The sequence below is a fragment of the Oxyura jamaicensis genome, assembly GCF_011077185.1.
Source record: "Oxyura jamaicensis isolate SHBP4307 breed ruddy duck chromosome 7 unlocalized genomic scaffold, BPBGC_Ojam_1.0 oxy7_random_OJ82848, whole genome shotgun sequence".
Taxonomy (NCBI): domain Eukaryota; kingdom Metazoa; phylum Chordata; class Aves; order Anseriformes; family Anatidae; genus Oxyura; species Oxyura jamaicensis.
In genome coordinates this window covers 6090-29633 of record NW_023304078.1, presented here as the reverse complement: position 1 = coordinate 29633, position 23544 = coordinate 6090, and the positions used below count along the sequence as shown (strand labels likewise).

General features: G+C 36.8%; 1 protein-coding gene across 1 annotated transcript; it reads right to left on the bottom strand.

Annotated features, from left to right (window-relative positions):
- Positions 1-303: 303 nt before the first annotated feature.
- Positions 304-22208, bottom strand: LOC118157613 (MAGUK p55 subfamily member 4-like). Its single transcript, XM_035312016.1, has 21 exons — positions 21522-22208; positions 19518-19639; positions 18487-18564; positions 17887-17967; positions 17198-17329; positions 16437-16518; positions 15430-15515; positions 14902-14973; positions 14254-14450; positions 13024-13088; positions 12246-12263; positions 11179-11217; positions 9904-9924; positions 8656-8670; positions 7474-7515; positions 6463-6633; positions 5341-5421; positions 4329-4422; positions 3374-3482; positions 1578-1712; positions 304-736 (listed from the first exon to the last, which is right to left on the bottom strand). Exons 1-21 carry the CDS (start codon positions 21769-21771, stop codon positions 545-547), a joined length of 2082 nt encoding a protein of 693 aa, XP_035167907.1. The 5' UTR covers positions 21772-22208; the 3' UTR covers positions 304-544.
- Positions 22209-23544: the final 1336 nt, after the last annotated feature.

Below are 23544 nucleotides of genomic sequence, written 5' to 3'. Positions count from 1 at the left end.
TTCTGACAGTTTTTACTCGATAGGACAAAAGAAAAGAAATGCTACATGTACTGGGAGGATAACTGGTTTCTACAGCTATTATTCTTGTGGCTGAAACCATGATTCTCCTGTCTTAAAAAGTAAACATGACAAGTAGCAAAACCTACCTTTATAAATAATACTCTGCTCAAATATATCCTGCTAAGAAAAAATATATTCTAGACCAAGTAAGATTTCCAGCATGTATAAGTGACCCTAATAAAAAGGAAGCAGGGAATACAGTTTTTGATTTTTCTATAGTTTTGAATGAGTGAATTATATGAATACATGCAACAAAATATATTTTCATTTATTCTTGTAATTGAAAGCTCGCAACATTTCCTTTTTTGTACAAAAATGGACACAACTATAACTCAGTATGATTGTATCTCCTGTAGCAGCTTCTTTCCTAATCCTCTTCCAAATCCCTTGCATACAAAGATAAATTCTGACAATCCTGACATTAGGATTATTCTTGAAGTAAAACATAAGCTGTAATCTTTATGAAGCTGCCTGCCACTCAGAATTATGGCTGAGTATCTGAGCATATCCACATTGCAGGGACCCACTGGGGCTCATCCTGTGCACGATGGACTGCACATAGCAGCTGCGCAGATGCTTCTTGTAAATTGTCATTCACAATCACTTGATCAAAAAACTGACCAAACTGATCTTCCATTTTCTTAGCAGAATCCTCCATCTCCTGTAAATCTTCTTCCTGTGACATACAATAAATGCATAAAGCTCTAGTACCATGTAGATAAACATATTTGCATGGCATCGGCGCAACACCTTGGGCCACATAAACAAGAGGCTCCAAGCCTCTGAAATACAGTCAATTGCGGTATCTTTCCCAATGAATTATCTTGTTTCAGTATGCTCCATTTGCTCCCAAAAGCACCATGTTCTTACATTTTATTTCCCCAACTTTCATGTTTCTTCATCATTGAAATTACCATTTATTTCCATATACAGTTAATACACTTTCTCCGATATTTTAAGATCCTAAACTGGATTATTTTAATGGAAACAGTGGTGACAAATGCACTAGATGCACTGTAAATACAAGCTATATATTTCCTACAAGCAGGATTTGTGTTTTATCTAAAGAACTCACTGGGGAGTTATCAATACTGTAATACACTACATAGCATTACTATATATAATACACCAATACATTAAATATTTAAAACATGGAAAAATATTTGATTAAATCACTGAAATGAAGTACATTCCATCTACACAATGCAATGCAAACAGTAAATGTGCTGAGTCAAGTCTTGTTAAAAGGCAGTTAGAACAAAAAATACACCAAATACTCTCCTTGTTTAAAGGCGTTTGATGCAAATGCCTCAATACCCTATATACAAATTACAACCCCTCTACTTCAAAGGAAATTTAGAGAAAAAGCAAATAAAATGACAAAAATAACTTAGATATGATCCTCAAGACACTTTTTTTAAAAGAAAGATGTTAACCTAGTAACACAGTAGAAAGCATTATGTTCTAAAGACAATCCAAATGTAGTAAACTGGTTCTCTTCCATTTCCAAATCTCACCTTGAATTTCATGTTCACATAATAATCTGTAATGATCCTAGCATTTTTACGAGTTTGCCTCATGCAGCTTATGCTGGATGGCTTGATGAATATAATGTAGGGCTTCAGTTCATGAGTCCGGGCTATTTGGATGCCCTGCAAATTAAGAATAAAAAGAAGTTAAAAGTATTTCAAGTGTATTCATCCCAGCTTTATTCCCATAAAAAGCCAATTGTTTACAATGCACTGTTATCTCCAGACCTAGCAGTAATCTTTTCCACAAACACCTACTTTAAAATGACCTTAAAATGACCTAATAATCCCTGGAGCAGACATTATTAAGCAAGTATAGCATACTGGTCGTTTAATTCTGCTTGGTAACCTTATTAGGAGATGCTTTCAATGCCAGTAAGTGTCTGGACATTGTCATTAACAAATCAACAACATTAAACAGGAATCTGACTTTTTTTTCCTTTAAAATACTGGGTAGCTACCTTTAGAAAAGTACACCTTTACTCCATCAAAGAAGAAAATATCCTGCTTTTGGTAATCTCTGTGCTGTGTAACATTCCCTGATGCTAGCAAGCATTTTTAAACTACTCCACTGCAAAGCAGGGGAGGGAACTGAAATAAAGAAAAAGATAGAAGAAAAGAAAAATTGCAACATGTAAAGTTGGCCAACCTGTCAGATTTAAAATACAAGTAGGCAAGTACACAGTAATTCTCCTACCTCCCAGTAGTTACTAAATAATTGTTATGTGCCATTGTTTTATATCCTTACTAAATCTTGCCCCAAAGTCATACCCTAAAAACTGATAGTGGCACATACGTTCAAGCAACAAGATGACTTCTCTCCCTTCTCCTCCCTCTTGTTTACAGGAACTGCAGCAGAAGAAACCTACAGACAGTTTAAGAGTCAAAATGATGACTGAAGTGAGGCCTCATCTGCCCCTATAGCCATTTAGATTTTGAATAATACCCCCACAGGTGATGTAACTTAACTTTTATTTAGAATAACAAAACTGCTGCTAACCTAGGTTCTGACTAGCTCTGTGTAAGTAGAGGGAAGTCTCTAGAAGCGAGTGAGTTGTGGTTATTTCTTTACATTCAGTTATAAGTGATGCTCAAACCCAGCAGCCTAAACAGCTCCTAAGTACTAAACATAAAAATAACAGATGTTTAAAGCTGTGTCCAGCAAAATCCTACAAGTCTCATGCCCTGTCTCAAACATCTAACATCTGCAAACTGTGGACCTTAGATGAATTGCAGTCTACAGAGCAAGCAATCCTTTGAAGTTCTTGTAGAGCTATTTGGTTACACGAACCAGTAGCTTACTCAAAGCTGTTAAGTTACTTCTAAAGAGAAAGAAATGCATGATAAAATTCCCTATTTTTGCTTAAGTTGTTGCTTTTGTTAAAGGATGTTTGGAGATTGCTAATGGAAGGACAAAGCTCTTAACTAACAGGCCTTAGAGAAACAGCAAATACCATGCAAGAGCTTCCACATGAATGAATGATCCTTGCTGTACACAAGTATGAAAACTTTTCTGCATCACTCCAAATGATAATGCAGCTGTTGACTTGGAAACAAATAAACAGGAGAATTAGGCAGATCTGTATGTACCTGTCACTGTAGTATTTTTTCCCCACCACTAAGACCCATGCAAAGAATGATCTACTATTAATAAGCACCATAAGCTAACATGAAATACAAGACAAAACATCTAACAGTGTTCCAGTAGCTCAAGAGTATATATAAAATTATTTTTTCCTTCCAGGAGATAGCAGTTGTAGATTCCCTGCCCCTTTACAACTCACCTGTGGTTCTAAGTCTATTACACAGATCTTCCCTTCATCAAGGACTGTTCGCACTGCATCAACACTGGTACCATACAGGTACCCTTTGTATTCCCCATATTCCAGCATCCTGCAACAGTGGCAAGGAAGAAGGGAAATGAAAGAGCGCTTGAGTCTCAAAAAAGGTTCCATTTAAGGTTAAAACATTCAGCTCTAATCCGCTGATTAAGAATGAATGATGATAAAATGTAAGGAATATTGCTGAACAACCTCCATTCTTGCTTGCTACGCTGGGCACAAAATCAGGACTATTGCAGCTCATCTCAACATCTCAAACCATGCATTTTTCTACTTATTTTGCTATTACAAATGATGTGTTCAGAGGTTGTGATTCTAGTATAAAAGTCTTTACTATGGTACAGTGCCAATAACTTCATAAATGGGAAGATCTCAAAGCACTTTGCACAGCTGTAGCTTCTGATGGTTGGTCTGTTTTAGTATAGAGACCATTGAAGCTTACGAAGGAGCAGACAATTCTGAAAGTTTGGCCTTACCATTCAGGTGCTTATATGAAGATGTAATGACTGCAAACGTTCTGCAGTGGAGATGTAAGGAACAGACTTGAACTCTTTCGTTTTAGAAAGCAGCCCAGTTTACAGAAGGTCTAGACTTTTAACTTACAAATGACATCATATGAGCTCGGAAGTGGAGATCAAACTTTTAGAAGGATTCCAAGATTAATTATAGAGCTTATTTGCTATTTATTTATTAACTGTTTATTTATTAACTATAGAGCTTATTTGCAACTGTATGAAGGGTTTTTGAGACAATGGGCTCAAGCAATTTTGGCCCAAATTTACACCAAACATACAGCAAGCATACAGAGAGGAGCCCATACCCAAGCCCTAACTACAAAACCATATTTCCTTGGATTTATTATAGTTTAAATAACAAGAGTGTAATTTATCTTAGTTACCTGTGGCTGTACACCATGTTTTCAAAAGTTTCTTTTGATACGTAGTGATATTCACGACCATTCATTTCATAACTCTTCTGAACACGAGTGGTGTCTGAAAGTAGAGATGGGATGGAAATCAATTGCAATTAAGTTCTTGCAATATTATAAGTGAAAATGTGACAGCCTTCTTGAAGACATATAACAATATTTACATAAGTAATAAAATTAGTTGTTTTCATTTTTTAGTCCAGAGTAAAAACATTGTCTGCTACTGGTTGCCCAGCGCTTGAATGGAAGGAGAGTGTTTTAGTCTGAGCATCAGCGACTCAAACCAATCAATAACTGCTTTTGAACTGGTACACACAATTGCTTTTCCTCATGAAGTAAAGCTAACTCAAGTTCATTCTGAAACATTCTGCCAGCCTTCCCACATTTACAGTTTACTCATTTTTTAGATCCTAAGCATAAATTCCTATTTTTTCCATGAGATTCAGATTCATATATCACATGATTGGTTTTCCAAATGAAGAACAAAATAACCACAAGTAGAGACCATTTCTATGATTATATCAGAAATTAAGCTGTGTAAGTCTCATTCAAGACCAGAATGCTAATAAGGAAAGCTGCAAAGCCTATTAAGCACCAACTTCAGATGTCTTCATTCTCATATCCGATCATTTGAATACTATGAACTTATATAGTTCATAGCCTAAGAAATATTCTTATTTCTAAAATCTAGAAAAAGCTCATATCATGATTAAACAAAACCACACAGATTTACTGCTATGTAAAGTTCTAATGGTTTCAGGAGCTCAAACTTGCTAGTATCTTTGGCTGATTTGCCAAAACAAAGAGAAAGATAGTATTTTAAACTACTTAAACCCTTATAAAACCAAGCAACTCTGGCTTGCAGTAAAAACCAACCATGCAGCAAAGAGTGTAAGAATACCCAACAAGAGATAGGTACCTGACATTTCCTAATCACCACTTTTAGAAGGGGGTAGGGGAGAAGAGGAAGAATGCTACATACGAGGTACAGCACTTTGAAACTCTTGTGGGTTACTTGAAATAAGCCTTCGCCGTAGCTCATTCACACCCACTCCTGCAGGACCTGAATAGTTGAAAAAACAACTAATTTTACTGACAGAGGCACCTTTCGCATGCACAACTCCCATTTTCCAACATGCTGCCCATACAAGTGAACTGGTAAATACGATAAACTCATGGTTTTAGTAAACAGTGACCTGAATAGAAATCAGATAGCTACTTCTGTTGCTGGATTCCTTCACAAGTAATCACTCCACAGTTTAATCCTGTGGACTTAAAGTACCTGAAAAATGTACCAGAAGTGACTGAGCCATCTTGATAGATCATGGCACAAATCACTTCCTAGCAATACAGTCACTCCCATGAAGCAAGTCAGCAGTACCATTTTAAAATAAAATGGTAATCAAAACTTCTAGACTTAGAAAGGACAAGCAATTTGCCTTTACTAAATCCGATTCATTAGGAACACAGAACAATGCAGAAAAACAGATTCCTTTCAGTCACTATGATTGAAGACTACTTAAGAGACTGTAGCCTGTTTAATACAGTATTTACTATAGCAAACATTATAAAAGGCTTTGTTTTCTAAGCTTTCCCTTCCACCCATGACCAAGATTTTTCCAGTCAAGACTTCAAGTATTCTTCTTTGTACTGCCATATTCAAGTATTTTTAATTCTGGTTGTTTTAATTCTGGTTGTAGAAATGCTTCCACGTTTTCCTAGTGAATTACATGTTTTCTCACTTTTTTTTTTTGTATAATTCCCAACTGAATATAAAACTAAACTAAATCTCTAAAAAAAAAAAAAAAAAGCATTTTTAATAAGAACTCATGACTGCATGACTACTGCCGAAGACTTCTTTTTTAAAAAAAGAAAAAACATTCACTGTCTCAAGGAAACATAATGCATACATTAGACTTTAAAATCAACAGCAAGGTCAAGTTACAAACAATCGTTCTTGAAATGTTGCTTTCAGAGCTACCTACACACTATCTGCTACCTGTTGCAATCAGCAGCAGGAAATCTCAATGGATTCAGACCAAGACTGTTTCCTCCCCTCCATTACAGGCTGTGAAATTTGCATCCAAAAGTAATTACAGCTTACCCACTAGCACAATTAGTCTGTTCCGGTCTGCTGGATGCCGCTGGTACCTAACCACCTCCTCATATGGAGCTGCTAGAGTGTTGTAGCAGCTGCTGGGGCACCGAGCAGAGCATGACTGCTGGTTGTTCCAGGATTTCCTGCGACACAGGCGCATACTTCTGCGGAATCCAGCTGTAGGGAACAAAGGCATCAGCACCAAAAACTGCAACTGAAATGCAAGCAGCTAGTTCTGTAGCCTAGAGTGTCTTCTTCTAAGCTAAACATTTGAGGCATTTTTGAGGTGTTTTTTAAACATTAATTTGGCTGCTGTACTTAACATATCAATTTGATCAAACCTCTGAGCATTAGAAGACAGCTAGAAATGAGGTCAAGTCTCATTGAAAGCTACCTGAAAATTAAAGACCCCACAAAGACACCCAAAACAAGCCCCATGAGAAGTTTATAGCCATATAAAGCATCACTAGGAACAGACCAATTGTGCATTTTTTTTGGTGGTGGTGTTTTTCAAGGTGTAGCTGTTACACTCTGCTAAAACAAATCCGGAATATTTGCTCCAGCCTACAGAATGAATCTCAGTATTTTACAGATCACTATGGTTTAGTAACAAGTACAAGTTTGTTGCTTCACCTTACCATCCAATTCTGAAAACCTCACTTTTAGGTCTGTCTACTTTTCTAATGAAAGCACTCAATTATTCTTGATGTATGACAGACAACAGAACATTATGCTGTAATACAGAGAATCTTGAAATAAGTGAAGTCTAGCAGGCAGTCAAATAAAATGGTAATGGCCAGGTCTCGGTAGAAATCTAATGTGGAGAGGCTCAAATGAAGAGAACAAGTGTTAGTATAAGGGAAATGACTTCCTGAGGTCTGGAAAACAGAGCAAGTAGAATTCAATTCAGTAAGTCTTTAGGTGAAGAAACTTGAAGAAATTTGATTGAAACTTCATGCAACCTTTTAAATCTAAATCAAGCCCCAAACACCTTACTTATCTTTAGTCACTGCATACCAATAAAGACTCGTTGACCAAATTCACCAAATTCTTCCTCTTCTAGAATAAGAAAAAAATCCCATGAAGGAAAATGGAGAGTGAAAGTTTAAGAGCTAAATGACTAGCAATTATTTCTGATGCCATGTGAAAAGTGTTGCAGTAAACATAAGCTAGTACTATGATTAATCTAATTTTAAAAGCACAATACTCCATAATATGAAATATTCAAATGTGACCAATATTTCTATAAGAGAAAAAAATAGCTTAGAAAGTCATGTTGTTTCTACATTAGATCTAGAACTTGATGTTTTATTTGTTCCATTTCTAAGATATCTAGATACCAGACAATGTTGCTAAATACTTCAAGTACAGTGAGAACTCTGCATAATTTAAACTTTGCAGATTAAACCTATCTTCGAAGAATTCTTTAGTTATAACGTTAAAATAACCAACAATACAACAGCTTAAAACAAGAAATAAAAAATAAATACACGAATCAGTTTCTCTGCCCAATAACAAACTTGGAAAATGCACTACACATCTGCTCAGATCATTCAGGTAAAATGAAGACAATTTATTTTTTTAAATCATCTTTATCTGTACCTCAATATCACAGAAAAATATATTTCCTCCAATTTCTTTTGCCCCCATTCTCGATGTTTCTTGTAATAATGTAACCACTCCGGTAAGTCTTCTAAATCTCTACATGCATTTTAAAGTGAAATTCTTCTACAAAGCTCAAAAATATCAGTTTTCCAGTAAGTCAGTGCTCTAACAATTTAAAAGCAATTTTATCAATGTGATTTGAAGGCAACTAAAAAAATTGTGATGGTGTTTACATTTCTCTTCAAAAAAGACTCCTAATTTTCCCTAATCGTGAATATAGTTATCCAAGCTGTGTACTGCCTTTATTTAGACCTTGCTAAATCAAGAATGAGATACAGAAGACATAAGCATAGGGTTTTTGTTTTTTTAATCTTCATTTATTTTGAGCTACTATTCACATCTTTTTAAGGACTTCTGCTTTATCTTCTCTCTGTTCTATGGTATGGAGTGTAGCACGGAATCCTACAGTGAACAAGCAAATCAGCTATCAGATATCGTAAGTGGAGTGTAGTTCCAGGTAACGTAATAAGCTCTGATAAATTCTAAAAGCCTATTGCTTATAGGAAATAGGGAGGAAAGAAGAGTTAGTGTTACCTTCTTTAAGCTCCTCTGAGTGTTCAAACAAAGACAGACAGAACAATTAGTAAAGACTATTTTCTCAAAATTAAGATAAAGAAACCAACCAGCATTACCCAAAGCTTTTAGGAAATTTGTGGAAAGGGTATTGCAGGCTTTAAATCCAAGAAGTACCCAACAAAACATGAAGCATGAATATTAATTTCCCAAAAGACGACATTCAGCTACAGCACCTACTTCAGTAATTGTACTTGCAAAATATCTCACAAAGTTGGCCAGCTACTTGTTAAAGTAAAATGAAGGATGGAAAATTTGTGATTTTATTCCTGTCTAGACACAGCAGAGAGCTGACTCAGTAGTGAGTACTGAATAGGATTTGCAAGTGTAATCCCCAAATGCAATTATCACTGATGTCCTAGACTGAAAACAAAACAAAAAAAGGTCTTGTAGACCTGCTGGTTCTGTGTTAAAAGCTTTGGGCACTGCTTGAGAGGTGGAAGAAAAATCAACCATCTGTGATAGAAGATCCTACTGGCAAGTCAAGTGGAGATTAGCAGCACGAAAAGTAAGGTGGAATCACATTTTGTCCACAAAACTGCCAAATATCTCAAACAAGAAGTTTAGCAGTAGATTTATTTTAATGGAAAACTTACCTATTTCAGAAAATTTAAGTTTTGCAGAACTCTGAATATGCAATAAATATGTAGCTTTTCCTGACAAAGATCAGCTTGGTTAAAAAACACCACTGACTGACTGTCTCTCTTATGCATAAAGCATTCATTTCATAAACGCATTTTGTTTGTTGCATACCAAACATGCACACAATCAACAATTCAGAACAGCTTTCTTCTCTACCACATCAACGGGTCCTACAGACACTGTGGAGTCAGGCCTTCTGTCATGCTCAGTAAATCCCATTATCCTTTCTGCCATCAATGCAGCCCCCTGCTGTTGCAGCTTGCACAGGTATAACTGAGTAAGATTTGATATATGTATCTGTTACTGATGCATAAGAAACAATTGCATTGCCTCTGAGGGGTAACAGAATAAAAACCTGACAGGAAGAAAAGACTTAAGCCAACAGGATTTTACAGAATGTCCGTTCAAGTCAGAATGGCTTTTAAAACTAAAATAGTATTCTTACTTTTGTCATCTGCTTGTTTTTTTGTTGTTGTTGTTTTTGTTTTTAATCCACTTGCTTTTCTGTGGACACACTTCTCATAGCAAAACAATAGCAAGGAATTCTGTTAGGATAGAGGAACTTACCAGACTCAAATGTTTCTTCATCTTTTTAGAAATCCAGAGAGAAAAGATATTAAAAATAAATAAAAAAATAAGTATTTTCCTCCTATAGAACTTCATAATCAGAAATTAATTTTTCAGGCTCAAACTGTGTCTCAAACACAGTTTTCCCCCCCACTTCCTTCTACACTGAGGTGGCTGAAGTGCAGCTTGCCATGCCTGAATTAACTGTCTGGTCTCTCTCCTGGAAATCTCTCTCTTCTGGAAATCTGTTTAGAAACTGAAAACATTTGTTCTCCAATAGCATAATATGCAGTAAGTGGATGGGTGTAGGAATCAGAAGACTCGTTATACAGAGTCTAATTGTTGTTTTTTTTTGTGTGTGTGTGACTACAAATCCACAGTACCTACTTCCATGTGAGGCAGACACTTTCATACCCCCTGCACAACAGCAAAGGGGACTCAGGCTCGTATCTGAGCCTACAGGTGAGGATGTGACAGCAACCACATCCTTACCCTCCAGTTAAGGATGTGAGTGGACTGAGCCCACCACGTTCAAGGCATGCCCACCATGTATGCAAAATCTAACACTGGAAGGCACAAGGCAGCTGATGGCAGTGGATCTCAATGGATTTAGGTACCCACATGCCCTTATATTACTTGGGGGTGTTGTCTCAGATTTTCAAAGTTGCATTTAACATGGTATAAGTCATATGCTGGCAGTTTTTCAAGCCTCCTAATCCAATCCAAGTACAGACTGCAGCAATCACTTCAGAGAACCGTGCAAGAAGTTCTGCAGCAGGATCACATCCCAACTTTCTGAAATACTTCAGGAAGAGGAGGAATAAGCTATGCCACTTTAGGGAGCAAGTACTATTTACATAAATAACTATTCTTGCTCAGTTCCTAAAACTGTATTCACCTCAGATCAGACTCTGGACAATCAATTGTGTGGGTACTCAAAGATTACAATAATCTCTAGCATGAAATCTAGAATAGACAAAAATTATGTTAACATTACACAGACCAAACCTGAATCAAACAAGTTGGATCTCATATTTTTTGGGTGGTCCCTCATTTCAGCACAATACCTCACTGTAAACAGTCATTCACTGTACACCAGAAGCGCAGAAAGCCCATTTTAATACACTATCATGTTTCCAAAGAAAAAAAAATAATAATAAAAACATCTACAACTAAGTTCACTTGGAGAATGATTCTCTTTACCTGGGAAACAAAACCACACTTTGATTAGCTACTACTCTGAAGCAAAGAGAATCATCAAGGGAATTCAGTTACCTGTTTCCACACACTTCTCATCAATCTGCATGTCATCCTCTGCAGATCAACACAAAAAACGTTCGATGAATCAGAAAAAAAAAATGTGGAGGAAACAAAACCCTTACAGATCTTACAAGACTGAACTCAGACATCAGAAAGAAAAGATATGAAGCTCAGATCAGTTTTAGACATCTTCATGGACTTCAAGCACTGCAACTCCATCATCATCACCTTTAGTGAGCAAAGGGCTGCTCTTAAACTAGTGCTTTGAAGTGTTTATGACCAAGAGGTGTAGATGTCTAATTTGAATTGTTTTTGAAGTACTAAGGGGTTTAATATGGTTGTTGCTCTATTCATCCTATAGAAATCTATTTATTAAATATTACCATGACAGAACAATTTTCACTCACTCTATTCTCTCTCATAGCCTGTGTGCACACCTTTCTAGTATATTTTGCTCAAGAAAATGGTTTTATTTGGTTGATCTTTACTTATTTTCACATGGAAAGAGAAAGAAAATATCAATTCAGCTCCCTCTCCATGCCCAGACTACATCAATTCATGTCCCTGAAATCTAACGTCAGGGTTTGGGCAATCTCATGGGCTCGCAATACTGTACAGTTTGGGTGTTCTTTTCTTGTATGCCCCTGCAGACAGGCCCAGCAGCAGCTATTTTCCAGTTTCAGGGCATGTGTCGACCATATTCCTCCAGTCCCAGTAAACTACTGCCTCCAACCTAAGCATTTGCCCAAAGGTACCCTTTAAAGAAATACTCTCTTGGAGGTTGTTGGCTGCTGAAGATGGGAGAGAAAGTGGGGAAATCAGTTCTTCTTTTCTTAAAGCACCCCTTCCAAAATCTCGGTTACCTACCAGATACACAATTTAATTTTCCACTAGTAGAAAATGTAGGTTTCTACTATTTTAAGGAAACAAAAGATTTGCACACGAAACAGGAACTAAGCAAATACATGTAAAAGAAACTACCACTGCCTTATTTCTGGCAACTTTTTAAAAAGCTAAGAAAAAAAAAAGCTATGTTGATTCTAGGTATAGACATGCAATGTAGCCCAGGGACCATCTCCTACCTTCTTCCACAGTGCTTACTGCCCAGTGTATCATGTCCATTGAAGCAGTTAAAATGCAATAAAATTACTGTGAAAGAGAGCTCTAACGAAGTAATCAGTGTGGTAAGAATCCTACACAATAAAAGACACTTAATCTGAGAGTTATCACAACAGGAAAAATGATATTTTTATGCAAGTATAAAGAAATAGTGGGAAAAGTGGTGAGAAAAAACAGGATGAACATTCTTTGTTGGACAGTAAGTACAAATTTACAGAAAGTTAAATTATAATTGGCAGAGGATAATGTTTCTGGATTGTCACCACAAGTAAACCCACAGGAAGTATAGGTTATCTTACACTGAGGAAAAAAGTTCTCTTTCTCTCAATGCTGTTATGTCAAATAAATATTCTAAACATACTGCACAGCATCTTACAGTGCAGAACTTTTATGTGTGTCTCTGGAAAGTCACTAGGCTAGTACCTTTGTCACTTCAGACTTCCTCACGCCCAGTTCTATGGGCACAGAGAGCTCTAGCTCTTACATATTTCAGAAGGAACTTAACTCTTCACTTCTCTGACACATCCCAAGTACACTGGAGATGATCACCAGCACCAGCCCTCCACGTAATCTATCATTTGGTAGGTATTTTCAAGCGAATACTCTAAACACCCTTCTGAAGTGTTTCCAGAAACAATGTCTTTTATTTAAACCAAATTTGCATGAGCTTATGTTTCAGTATTCTGGGAAGTAGAAACAAAACTTCTTCCTACTCTACCATTCAAATAACTTTTTACTCACACATTGATGATTTGAGACAGAGGTGGGGCTGGAAAGGTTGAGACCACCAGAATTCTCGCTGCTTCCTGTGAAGCAATAAATTTAGCACAGTTAAAAAAAAGAAATAATCTGTACACAAGGGCACTATGCTCCAATCCGATTCACTATGTATAATATAAATCAGTACAGAGCTGGTAGAAGACACCAAGAATGGAAATATTAACAATGTTCTAGCCCATTGCAGAGTGCTCAAAAATAGCAGACGCCACCTAACGGCAATTTCCAAATCAGCAGCCCCGAACTATTTTCGATTAACATGTAAGGACAGGCACATTAACCATGCTGTTCTACAGACTTGTAGAAATTAGAAGAGAGCCTTCTGCTTCCAGCCTCAATCACAGCCTGGTGTGATTTCAACATCCATTATAAAAACTGCAGCCACATTTGTATGTAGCATAAATCAAAGCTTATCACATGGCCCTGCTTGAGCAAGGGGGTTGGACAAGATGACCTCCAGAGGTCCCTCCCAACCTTAACTATTCTGTGATCAGAAGGCCTAGCATGGCCTCGTATTTTCCCGAGGGTAACGTAGATGGGACATGGTAAGAGGATCACACGAGTGTGCTACAGCAGTTTAGCTTCTGTTTACACTGGATGCCTTCAGAAACAAACAGTAGGATATTTATGCAGAAAACAGGCAAGGAATTCTTGTTTCTCCTCAGGCATTCTCTCACCCCTCTCCAACCTCCTTTTCATCTGGTCATGAGTTTTGACCAACGCTGAAGAAGTTACTCATGCCTCATTTTTTTCATTTATTTTTTAATTTTAAAGATAAAACTATGCTCCTCTGCCATACATTTTAATATCCCGCACTACCCTCCCACAGCTTCTTTTTTTTTCTTTTAAATCATTAATGATGGTCCTAAACAGTCAAGGCCCTTAATTTCTGTTCACCTTTCAGATGCTACGCTCCACTAGATGGCTTTGCAACTAGCAAAAAGACTATGCAACTACTGTTGGCTTCTTAGACTTGGATTTCAGATAAAACAGATATTTTCAAAAGCATGTTCTTACACAGGTACTCTTAAGGAAGGAGTAAGAGTAAGTAAGTAAGGAGTAAGACCAGTAAAAAGAAGGATGCTTGCCATACCACCAAATCCTACTGCTATGACTGGTAGAAGTTTTAGTAGCAAAAGCTGAATAACTGGATTATTTGTGGACTGGAAACCAGAAAAATTAAGGCTTCTTTACCTTTTAAGAAGATGATTTGAGGGTATAAGTCCAGCACAGGCACTGAGATCTGAAACTTTCCTGGCCTGCCACCAGAGAGCATCATTCTGGTCCACAATCTGAAGTATTTCACCCTTCTTAAAAGGCAAACCTGCATCAGCACACGGTATGGCAGGATCTTGCAATGGACAGTAATCTGCCATTGCTCGCACGTATAGCTGGCAAACAAAAAAAACACAACATGGTACAACATGAGCTTTATAATCACAAAGCCAGGTATGGCTGCTACTTAAGTCAATTAATGATGAAGTCATGTTCAAAAAAAAAAAAAAAAAAAAAGATCAAGCACCGATTCTTACCTATTCGCTGGGGAAAAGGGGGGCAAAGAAAGAAGCACTATCAATCATGAAAATTCACCTCTATCCTCTAGATGACTCCAAAACTGTCTTTACCTTTAACACAACTATATTTCAGCTTACTATATTAACTGTTTCAGCAACAGCATATTGACATCAGATGAAAGGCAGCCACTAAGACAAGTAACGCTTTAAGGACTGCAGTAAACTTGTAAGGAATACCATGTCTTTACATACCAGGGCATCACACCCCTATGCAGATATTATTGTTGCAACTGCTTACATTAACAACCTGGAAAAAAGTGCATCTTACTGTTGTTTGGTTGCTGACAGGACGATCAGAAACTGGAATCAACTTGAACATAATTGTTCCCTGAGACAAGGCCTAAACGATTAAAGAAAGGAATAACATGTAATATAACTGGTATTCAACATAATCAATTTTCATCAGCACAAACTTAACACTGCATGGCTTTGAGGTTACTATACATAATGTCTGTATGACAGCTGGAATTAGGCAGACTGAGTTAATATGATACCAATTTTTTTTTTTTTTTTTAAAGTAGAATCAAGAAGGAAACTGAATAATTTTAATTCAGTGAAATCGGTGTGTGGTGATTTTTTTTTTTTCCATACATGCGTTGTTTCTTTAAGCCTGAATTTGCACAAGACATTCTGATTTCATAAGCAGCTGTTTCCTTGAGGTGGATGAAGTTCACAATCTGAATTTTCTGTTATAAATTTCAGACTGGGCGAGGGAGGTGGAGGGCGCAGACAGGTAGGGAAGAAGAACAGCATAGTTACTCCTCAAGTAGAAAAAAATTCAAAATAGATTCAATACCAGAATATTAATAACTTGCTCAGGCTCAAGTCCTTCAACAGGAACTCCATTTACTTCCACTAGTTTGTCTCCAGCATACAGCAACCCTACATGGAAAACAAGGAGGAAAGCAGCAGCAGAAACATTTTAATATAGCTTTATTTCCTAAAATCATTTTTGAACATCTTCCATCTAAACCCATTACACTAATAAATCATGAGACTTGGAAACAGACCTTTAGAAATTCCTTATCACTTGGGTGCAGAGGGACGCCTTGGGACCCCTTTAAATCTTTTATGAAGTCTTCACAAGATTGTTTACTTCTACTGAACAATTAATGTCAATTACAATAACTCAAATATTAATCCAACTAGAAACACACTCATCTACTGCCTATCGTTTCTGTGTAGAGAAGAAAACAGAAGCCAGACAATACCAACAGAAACATTATAATGATTGCAATTCAATTTTATTTCCACTGTTTTACATTTTAGTTCAATTTCCAAAGGAACATGGAACACATGCAATTCTAGGATGACTAAGTAATGGTGTTTCCTTGGAAACATTACTAAGTTTGCTTAGCAACTAATGCTACCAAAATGTTTAGTTGACTAGTGAAAGGAAGTATTACTACATATTCCTCAGAGCCCTTTATCTTATGGAAGGATATATCTGTAGTCTGTGATTTTATTTCTCCATTAGGGAATGAGCTACCAGTATTCTTGTTACATCACAGTTCTGGTTATTACCAATCGATCTCATAACAGATCTATGTATTTATGGCTTTCTGCCAACATCTGGATAATGAAAAGCTGTATTTGTACCTCAACTCTCAAAACGTATCATGTTCACGTGAAAATGAAAGCAGAATCAAACCCACTGCAACATATTACTGCTTACGCAGTGCTATCCAGTGTACGCATCTCCTTGCTCATCACACAAGATGAATTGTAGAAGCAAAGCTATTCATTTCAAAATATCTTATTTCAAGTTTAATTTTGTATTATCTTTATTCAAATTATACATACCACTTCTGTCTGCTAGCCCACCATGGATCACACGGGCAACTGTTATGTCACCTGTTATCTCATGGCGCTTAATGGTTGCACCCTGGCAAACAAAGAAAAACACTGTTTGATCACTGAAGAAGCTGTAAGTTTCCTTTCAAATCACAAGCCTTACCTCCTTTGCAACGACAAAAAGGCATTGAAAGATGCACCTTTTTAACACAACACACAGATCTAGCAAGAATGTATCAGTAGTAGTACTATTGCATTGTACTAAGTCCTTCAACATCCTCAAGTCCCATCATGCTAAAATAACCTCGATGACCAACTCGGAGAAATCTTTATCTCAAATATTATACCTATCTTTTCCTAAAGCAGATTAGTCAAACTATACTATGTTTTCAGCCTATAAGCACAAATGAACCTTTTAGTTCTTCCTCCTTTCTTTCCTTCCTTCCTATTTTGGCCAAGGGAATAGCTCTCAGTCCTATTTGCATTTTGAATTTTCCAAAATAAAAACATCTGCCAAATGTTCAAACCCTGACTGGACAGGGCTCTGAACAAGTTGTGCCTGCATTGATCATGAATAGTTAGATGGTCTCCTAATGCACTTTCCAACCTCAACAATTCTTGTGATTCTCTAAGAGCTAGACAAATATGCACACAATCTCTGTGACATTCCTAAGGGAAAAAAAAACAAAAAAAAAACAATATGCACATGATACATTATGCAATACTTGAGAAAGATGAAGTAATTTGAGAGACATCAGAAAACTCCCTACCAGAGGCTGGTTGTTTTTCACTAAGCAGACAATCCTCATGGCTTCCTCATTTTCAGGTATGTTGTCAGGCAGTGGGGGAAGTGTTGGTTCAAAATCTTTCTGGGCTACAGTATCATGAGCAGATAGCATGGCCTGTTACAAACAAAAACAAACAAACAAACCCATCAGCAAAGATCAGACAATAGAATAGATTTTAAACTGTGACTGGTCAGGAAACAGAATTCAGAGACTAAGTTCTCAAGTAGACATAAGTCCTTTTCACACCTTGATGACTTCTTCTTTCCACTTGGAAATGTAAACTGAAAGAAAGCTTTAAGAACAGTTCCTCTCTTTACTTCCTCTAGAAAACTTAAAAAAGATGGAACATTTCTATTCGGAGCTCTAGGGTAAGAACACAAGTTACACATCATGTAAACTTCGGGTTTTTAGGTCTGTATCAACTGCTCAGAATTTAACTTTGTAAGAAATCTCTCTCTCAAATGTAGTCCCTAATAAAATGCAACACACTGCAGCTGCAAGTACTTCAGATACAGTCCTCATCTTGATTCTCAACTAGGTTAGCTCATGACTAGGAAACTAAGCTTTTTCTGGGTCCTTTGCCAGTTTCCATGAGCAGCTGTCCATCTGTTTCCATTCCCATTCCAGATACCTCTATGAGACAACTCTTTCTTTTATTAAGCAGCACTTGCCCTCAAGTGTGGGGCTCTCAGTAGTCTTCTTAGCTCTTTGATCTCTCCAGACTGAGGGGCTTCATGCAGCAACTCTACCACCTGATAACATAAGAGAATAAGCACAGAGACTGGTTATGGAGTACAATAAAGTATTTTAAGATCTGCATATTATATGACTAAAGAGCATATATATAATGCTCTGGAATCAGACCATATTACTAGAGTTGCACATTACTCAGGCAGGCACAGTTTATTTAGTTCAGGCACAGTGCCACGTGCTCTAAATTAGCTTCTTCTATGCCTCAACTGATATCATCAGCGTCAGTTTCTCCACTTGGTCATTAACTCTCATTAATTCAGAAATTTGGAAGTGAATAATTAATTAGAAAAAATAAAAAAATACACTTGTCAGGGCTCATGCAGCTGGCAATGACAGCTGTATTTATTTCTTATCCCTCTCAACACAGGGAGGGTTACCAACTGTTGAACATGCGAAGAGAGAATCTTTCCATTTAATATAGTGTGCTCACAGGAGACAAAATAAACATTGTTATCTGCAGCTAAGTTGGTTAGTTTGTTATTAGTGAGTTAAACAATACACTGTGTACATAGTCTTACCTCACGATTCAATGCACGTGCCTGCAGCGTGACAGGAATGGGCCTTTTTCCAAGGTAGTTTTGGAGGCATTCGTAAATCTGTTGCACACCATGACAGACAAGACAATGCAATGACGACATGATCTGTTCTCTTGACTATAGATACATACACAACATGCAAAGGACATGATGGAATTTCTAGGAGTTTCTCAACACAACTAGAGCCATAGAGCTTGTGATCTCAATCTTTAATGTCAAAAAAAGGATCTGGAATTGATTCTGTAATTAATGGTCTTTCCACATTATCATCCAGCTAGCCAGTTATGCTGCAGTTTTTAATTTTCCAATGAGAAAATCTGATTACACAGGACAGTGGCATGACAGCATCGATTCTTTGAGTTGTGGCTTACTTTCTTTCCCAAGTTGTGGGGCCTGATTAACAATGTCAAATTTAACTTAAAATGAATTGCAGTATTTAGAACTGCCATACAAGCATTATTATCCATTGGATTTTTTTTCTTCTTTAAAATGGAAAGATTTTTAAAAGCCTTGTTAGAACAAAAGCAGAATTTGTATAGAAATTGTCTTATAAAGAGATATTGCTGTTTCAGACAGAAGCACGCCCCAAAATTCTGCTCTGTAACAATGTGCAATGTTCAGCTGAACACAGGATCAGTGTGGCCAAAACGAAACAGTAAAATTTCACAAACATCCATGCCAAGAAATGGGATAAAAAGCCAAAGATTTAAGAGCACAAAAAGACAGCTGAACAGTGCTGTGCTCAGCCTGTGTTTCCATGCCCACAGCCTTAGTGCAGACACTTCAAGTAAGGACTTTAGTGTCTAGGACATTACAAAAGAGAAAATATTTTTTTATCCTTAAAGCAAAAGTGGTTTTGTTCACCTTGACTGCTGCTGTTAGTCCCAAGATTAGGACTAGTAGCAGTTAGTGTAATTAAATTTTTATTGTTCAGACATGGCAAAATAAAATAGCTATTCCCTAGACAATGCTCTCCAAGAAACCTTCACTGTAATAGCTGAATATTATTTTACCTTTAAAAGTGCTTGCAGCCAGTGAGATCTGAGCAGGTCATATAACATGCCAACACCATTGACATCTCTTTTACAGAGCAAACTCAGTTCTTGTAGCACTAGGGTCAGAACATGAGACAAACCTGAGTCCAAGAAACAGAAAAGCGCAACATATTTCAGTACAAATAGATCAACCAAAGCCAACCAGTGACCCAGACCTCTGAAAAGCAACTTGCCTCAGTTTATACTTTCAGGAAATATATCCTGATTTTCTGTCTGCACTACATGTTCCTTGCAATCAACTCTGTTGTATAAGAGATTTTTTTCTATTATGTTATTCATCAGGGGTAGGTCAATACCAACAATTTTAAAGTGACCTGTGAGAAAAAACACATGGGGAATCCCACACATACCAGAAGTCTGAGTTTTGAACTCAGACCTCCTACAGAAAAGAGACAGGCATAAAAAATTGCCTTGTTCATTTTATAGGCTTTTCTTTTAGATGACCCACTGGTTGAGCCAGGGACCACTTCTTTTTGCATGTTTGAGAAGTGCAGAAATTCTGGAGGACATCACTAATAAAATGCATCATCCCATTAAATATATACAGCTGTCAGACACTCAGAACACTTCCCAGGAAACAGGAAGAGCTGTTCTTACCGTTCAAAAGTAGCATTTGATCTGTTAGGAACAGTATTCTTGTACAGTGGGGGGAGGGGGGGGGGGGGGGAGACAGTGTTCTTTTAAAGTCTCAAGGAACCAAAGGTAAGAGTGACAAATAGATGAGATTTTATGCAAAAACAGGTCCAGATACAGAACAGATTTTAGTGAGTGCATGGAATTTACTTTAATCTCAGCAGTAAGACTGTAACTAGAAGCTTTACTTTTTTTTTTTTTTTGTAAAAAAGCAACATTAAACATAGTATGTTTTAACAAGCAATACTGCAATACAGGAAAGATGTTGAAATAGAAGCTACTAGCATCTTGATTTTAATTAAATCAAAATAAAAAGTTTTTCATTAAACTACAGCTCATCCAGCAGACTCACAATAACCAAGTACTCTTTGATGCACACAGTATAATCAGCTGCCATTATCCAGTCACCATAGCAAACCTGAACATATAAACCAACTCTTCTCTACTTATTTTTCTCCTGAGAACAATTTTTACAGCCACTGACAGTTGTTTCCATTATCAAGTCTAGCCTGTGTGATGCTACCGACCCTTGTGTTGGATCTGTCTTCAAATTTAGTTTCACTGAGTTATTTTCATTATGCAAGAATTTATATAGGTGCTTCCTTGTTTAGCTTCTGCAGATAGGACTTCTACCTCTATCATTAGGCAGAACTGTTGAATATCCAAACTCTGAAGCTTGGGAAAGTACCTCATTATCAATTATCTATTTCTGGAAAGCGGACATCTAAACACTTACATAAATAATGATTAACATCCATGAACTCTGTGAACCCAGACTGTAAGCCCCATAGGAAAATATCTCCCGCAACACAGTTAACTGTAAAAGGATTCCTTTCTATAATTCCTACTGCCTAACAGAATGTTAGCTTTGGTTGAAATACTTTAAGACCTTTTTCCTTGTTAGTGGTTACCTCTATTTGAGGACTTGCACCACCTAATTGTCTCCAAGAATGCTATCACTATACGAAGTGGTCAAATAGACCAGTGCATTCAATACAGAAGCACAAATCTTTGAAATATAGAGAATTATTTCCTTAATCAAAACAAACAAACAAACAAACACCTCTTGCAGTTACTAATAACTCTTGATACAGCTGCAGAGACCCCTGACTTCATAAGCCAGAAACAAATGCCAGGTATTCTCTTCTGACACTATAAAGTAACTGCCTACCGCCATTTCAGATTAAGAATCGTTCCCATTATTAGGTAATAAAATTTCTAGATATGTTCATCTCTCTCGTGTCTCACATGAGAATCACATGTGCACAGAATAAGACTTTTAGCCAGTTTTCCTTCTCCTGGAAAAAGAGATGCAAGAGTTGTAAGTACCATTATCTTGACTGCAGACTGCCGGCACCTCCATCTTCTTCATTCCAGGAGACTCCATCCACTTGTTCAGAGTGCAGCATTCACACCAAGTAGGTTTCACAAAGATAGATGCTGAACTAGGGAAAAGAATACGTTCATATTGGAAAATCATCAGGTATTTTAAATTGATAAGGAAGTAGAATAAAAAAGAGTGGGGACAACCATTCTTATTTGAAGGGCACAAGTGGTTGCAAGCACAAACTAAAGGCATGAGCCCAAGTGTAAATTCAGTTACCCACTAGCAACCAAAACATAAGACAACTGCAAACTTACTGTTTTACTTCTTGGAATTGCCATTGTTTTAGACTACTTAATGCAGCAAGCTAAACTGTTCTGTGTATCTTTTGTTCCCCGGCTTTAAGTGCACCACGATGGAAAGTTATCCTTTTTCCGTAGAACTTTAAAGCTTGTTTAACACAATACAAAATGCTTTACACAGCTTTGAAAGAATCATATTCAAAGCAAAATTAAATATAATTATTCTCATTGATACAATATTAAAATGTAAGGATTTTGCGAGTTTCTATTGAATTTTCATTGGGCAAAGGCATGGTTTTGTAAAGAAGGGAACCCTGTTTCAATCACTTAATATTTAAGGTCTTTGGAAGTACTTGTTTCACAAAGATTTCATATTTTCCTTTTTATTACCTCAAAGTGAATTGAAAAATAAACAAAAACCCAAAACAGAAAATCCACACCTTACCTCAACTGTATCATGATCTGCCTTGGACATTTATAGTTGCCTGCTACTTTCAGAGAGAGAAAAAGTTATTTGCTAATCTAACACAACTCCTACATCATCTTTCATTATAAAGAGCAGCATAAACTATAATTTTTTATTTAAATGTTAATAAGTTTTTAAATTCTGTTTTTAAGTAGTAATGCAGAAACGCGTGTTAAATTCAGTGTGGCTTGTATATGAATTAATTTCCATATGTAAGAAGTAAGACTTGCAAAATTTCTTCCAGCTCCCTTCCCTCCCATAAACTTCTGTGACAACCTATCACTACAGCATAAGGGTTCCTTAGACCAGAAGTGGAAGAAAGTCTCCAATTTGTTTCTAACAGGAAACAAAGAAGTAAGACACTGTGTTAAAAGAAGAGTTCTCTGAAGTTGCATAAAATATGGAAATTAACCAGGTAACACATTTTCTGTCATTCACATCGTCCTGTCCTGACTGATTTATCCGAACTTGTAAAATAATATGGTGCATTTCTACATCAAAGCACCAAGAATCCACGAGAGATTTGTATTAATTCAGCATCTTCATTACATCCTAGTTGATCCAACTTCAAATCACTTTCGAAATGATTCAAATCAAGTTTGAAGATATTGTCATGATTGCCATTACTGTAGGATTACTTGTGAAGGGCTAAATATTTAAACTGATCACTTGAGAAGATTCAGAGTACAAATTAAACTGTAACACATCAGTTAACTGAGTACTTCAGCGAACAGCAGTGTGACACTATGCACAGTATAATGTCCTACCAAATTCTGTTAAATATGTGATAGCTTATCTCCCAGATTAGTAAAGCATAAAGGCAGCCATTTCCCTCTAAATTGTTCTGTGGAAAGAAAATATGAAAAGGTACAAACAGGAAATGTACTATCTTGATCTGCTTATAAAAGCAGAAGGCATTACTGTCACTTTTACTGCAGTTCTTAATACTTATTTTTAGACCATGTTTACTCTCTCTCGTTAAATCACAGAACTGCTTTCAAAAGGCAGAGAAAATGAAGGGAGACATACATCTCTGCCGCGGACGTCAGGAGATAAGAATTCAAACATTTTATTACTGAGTATTGGTTATTCATTACAAGCTACCTCCACAGGATGCTCAGTTATATATTTCCCTGAGATTCTAAACCAAAATATTTTTATATCTTCTTTCAAAAGACCAACAAAATATAGTATGATCCTTCCCCAATATCCAGTGCAACATTCCAATTTCAGTGTTACACTGCATAATCATTTTTCCAT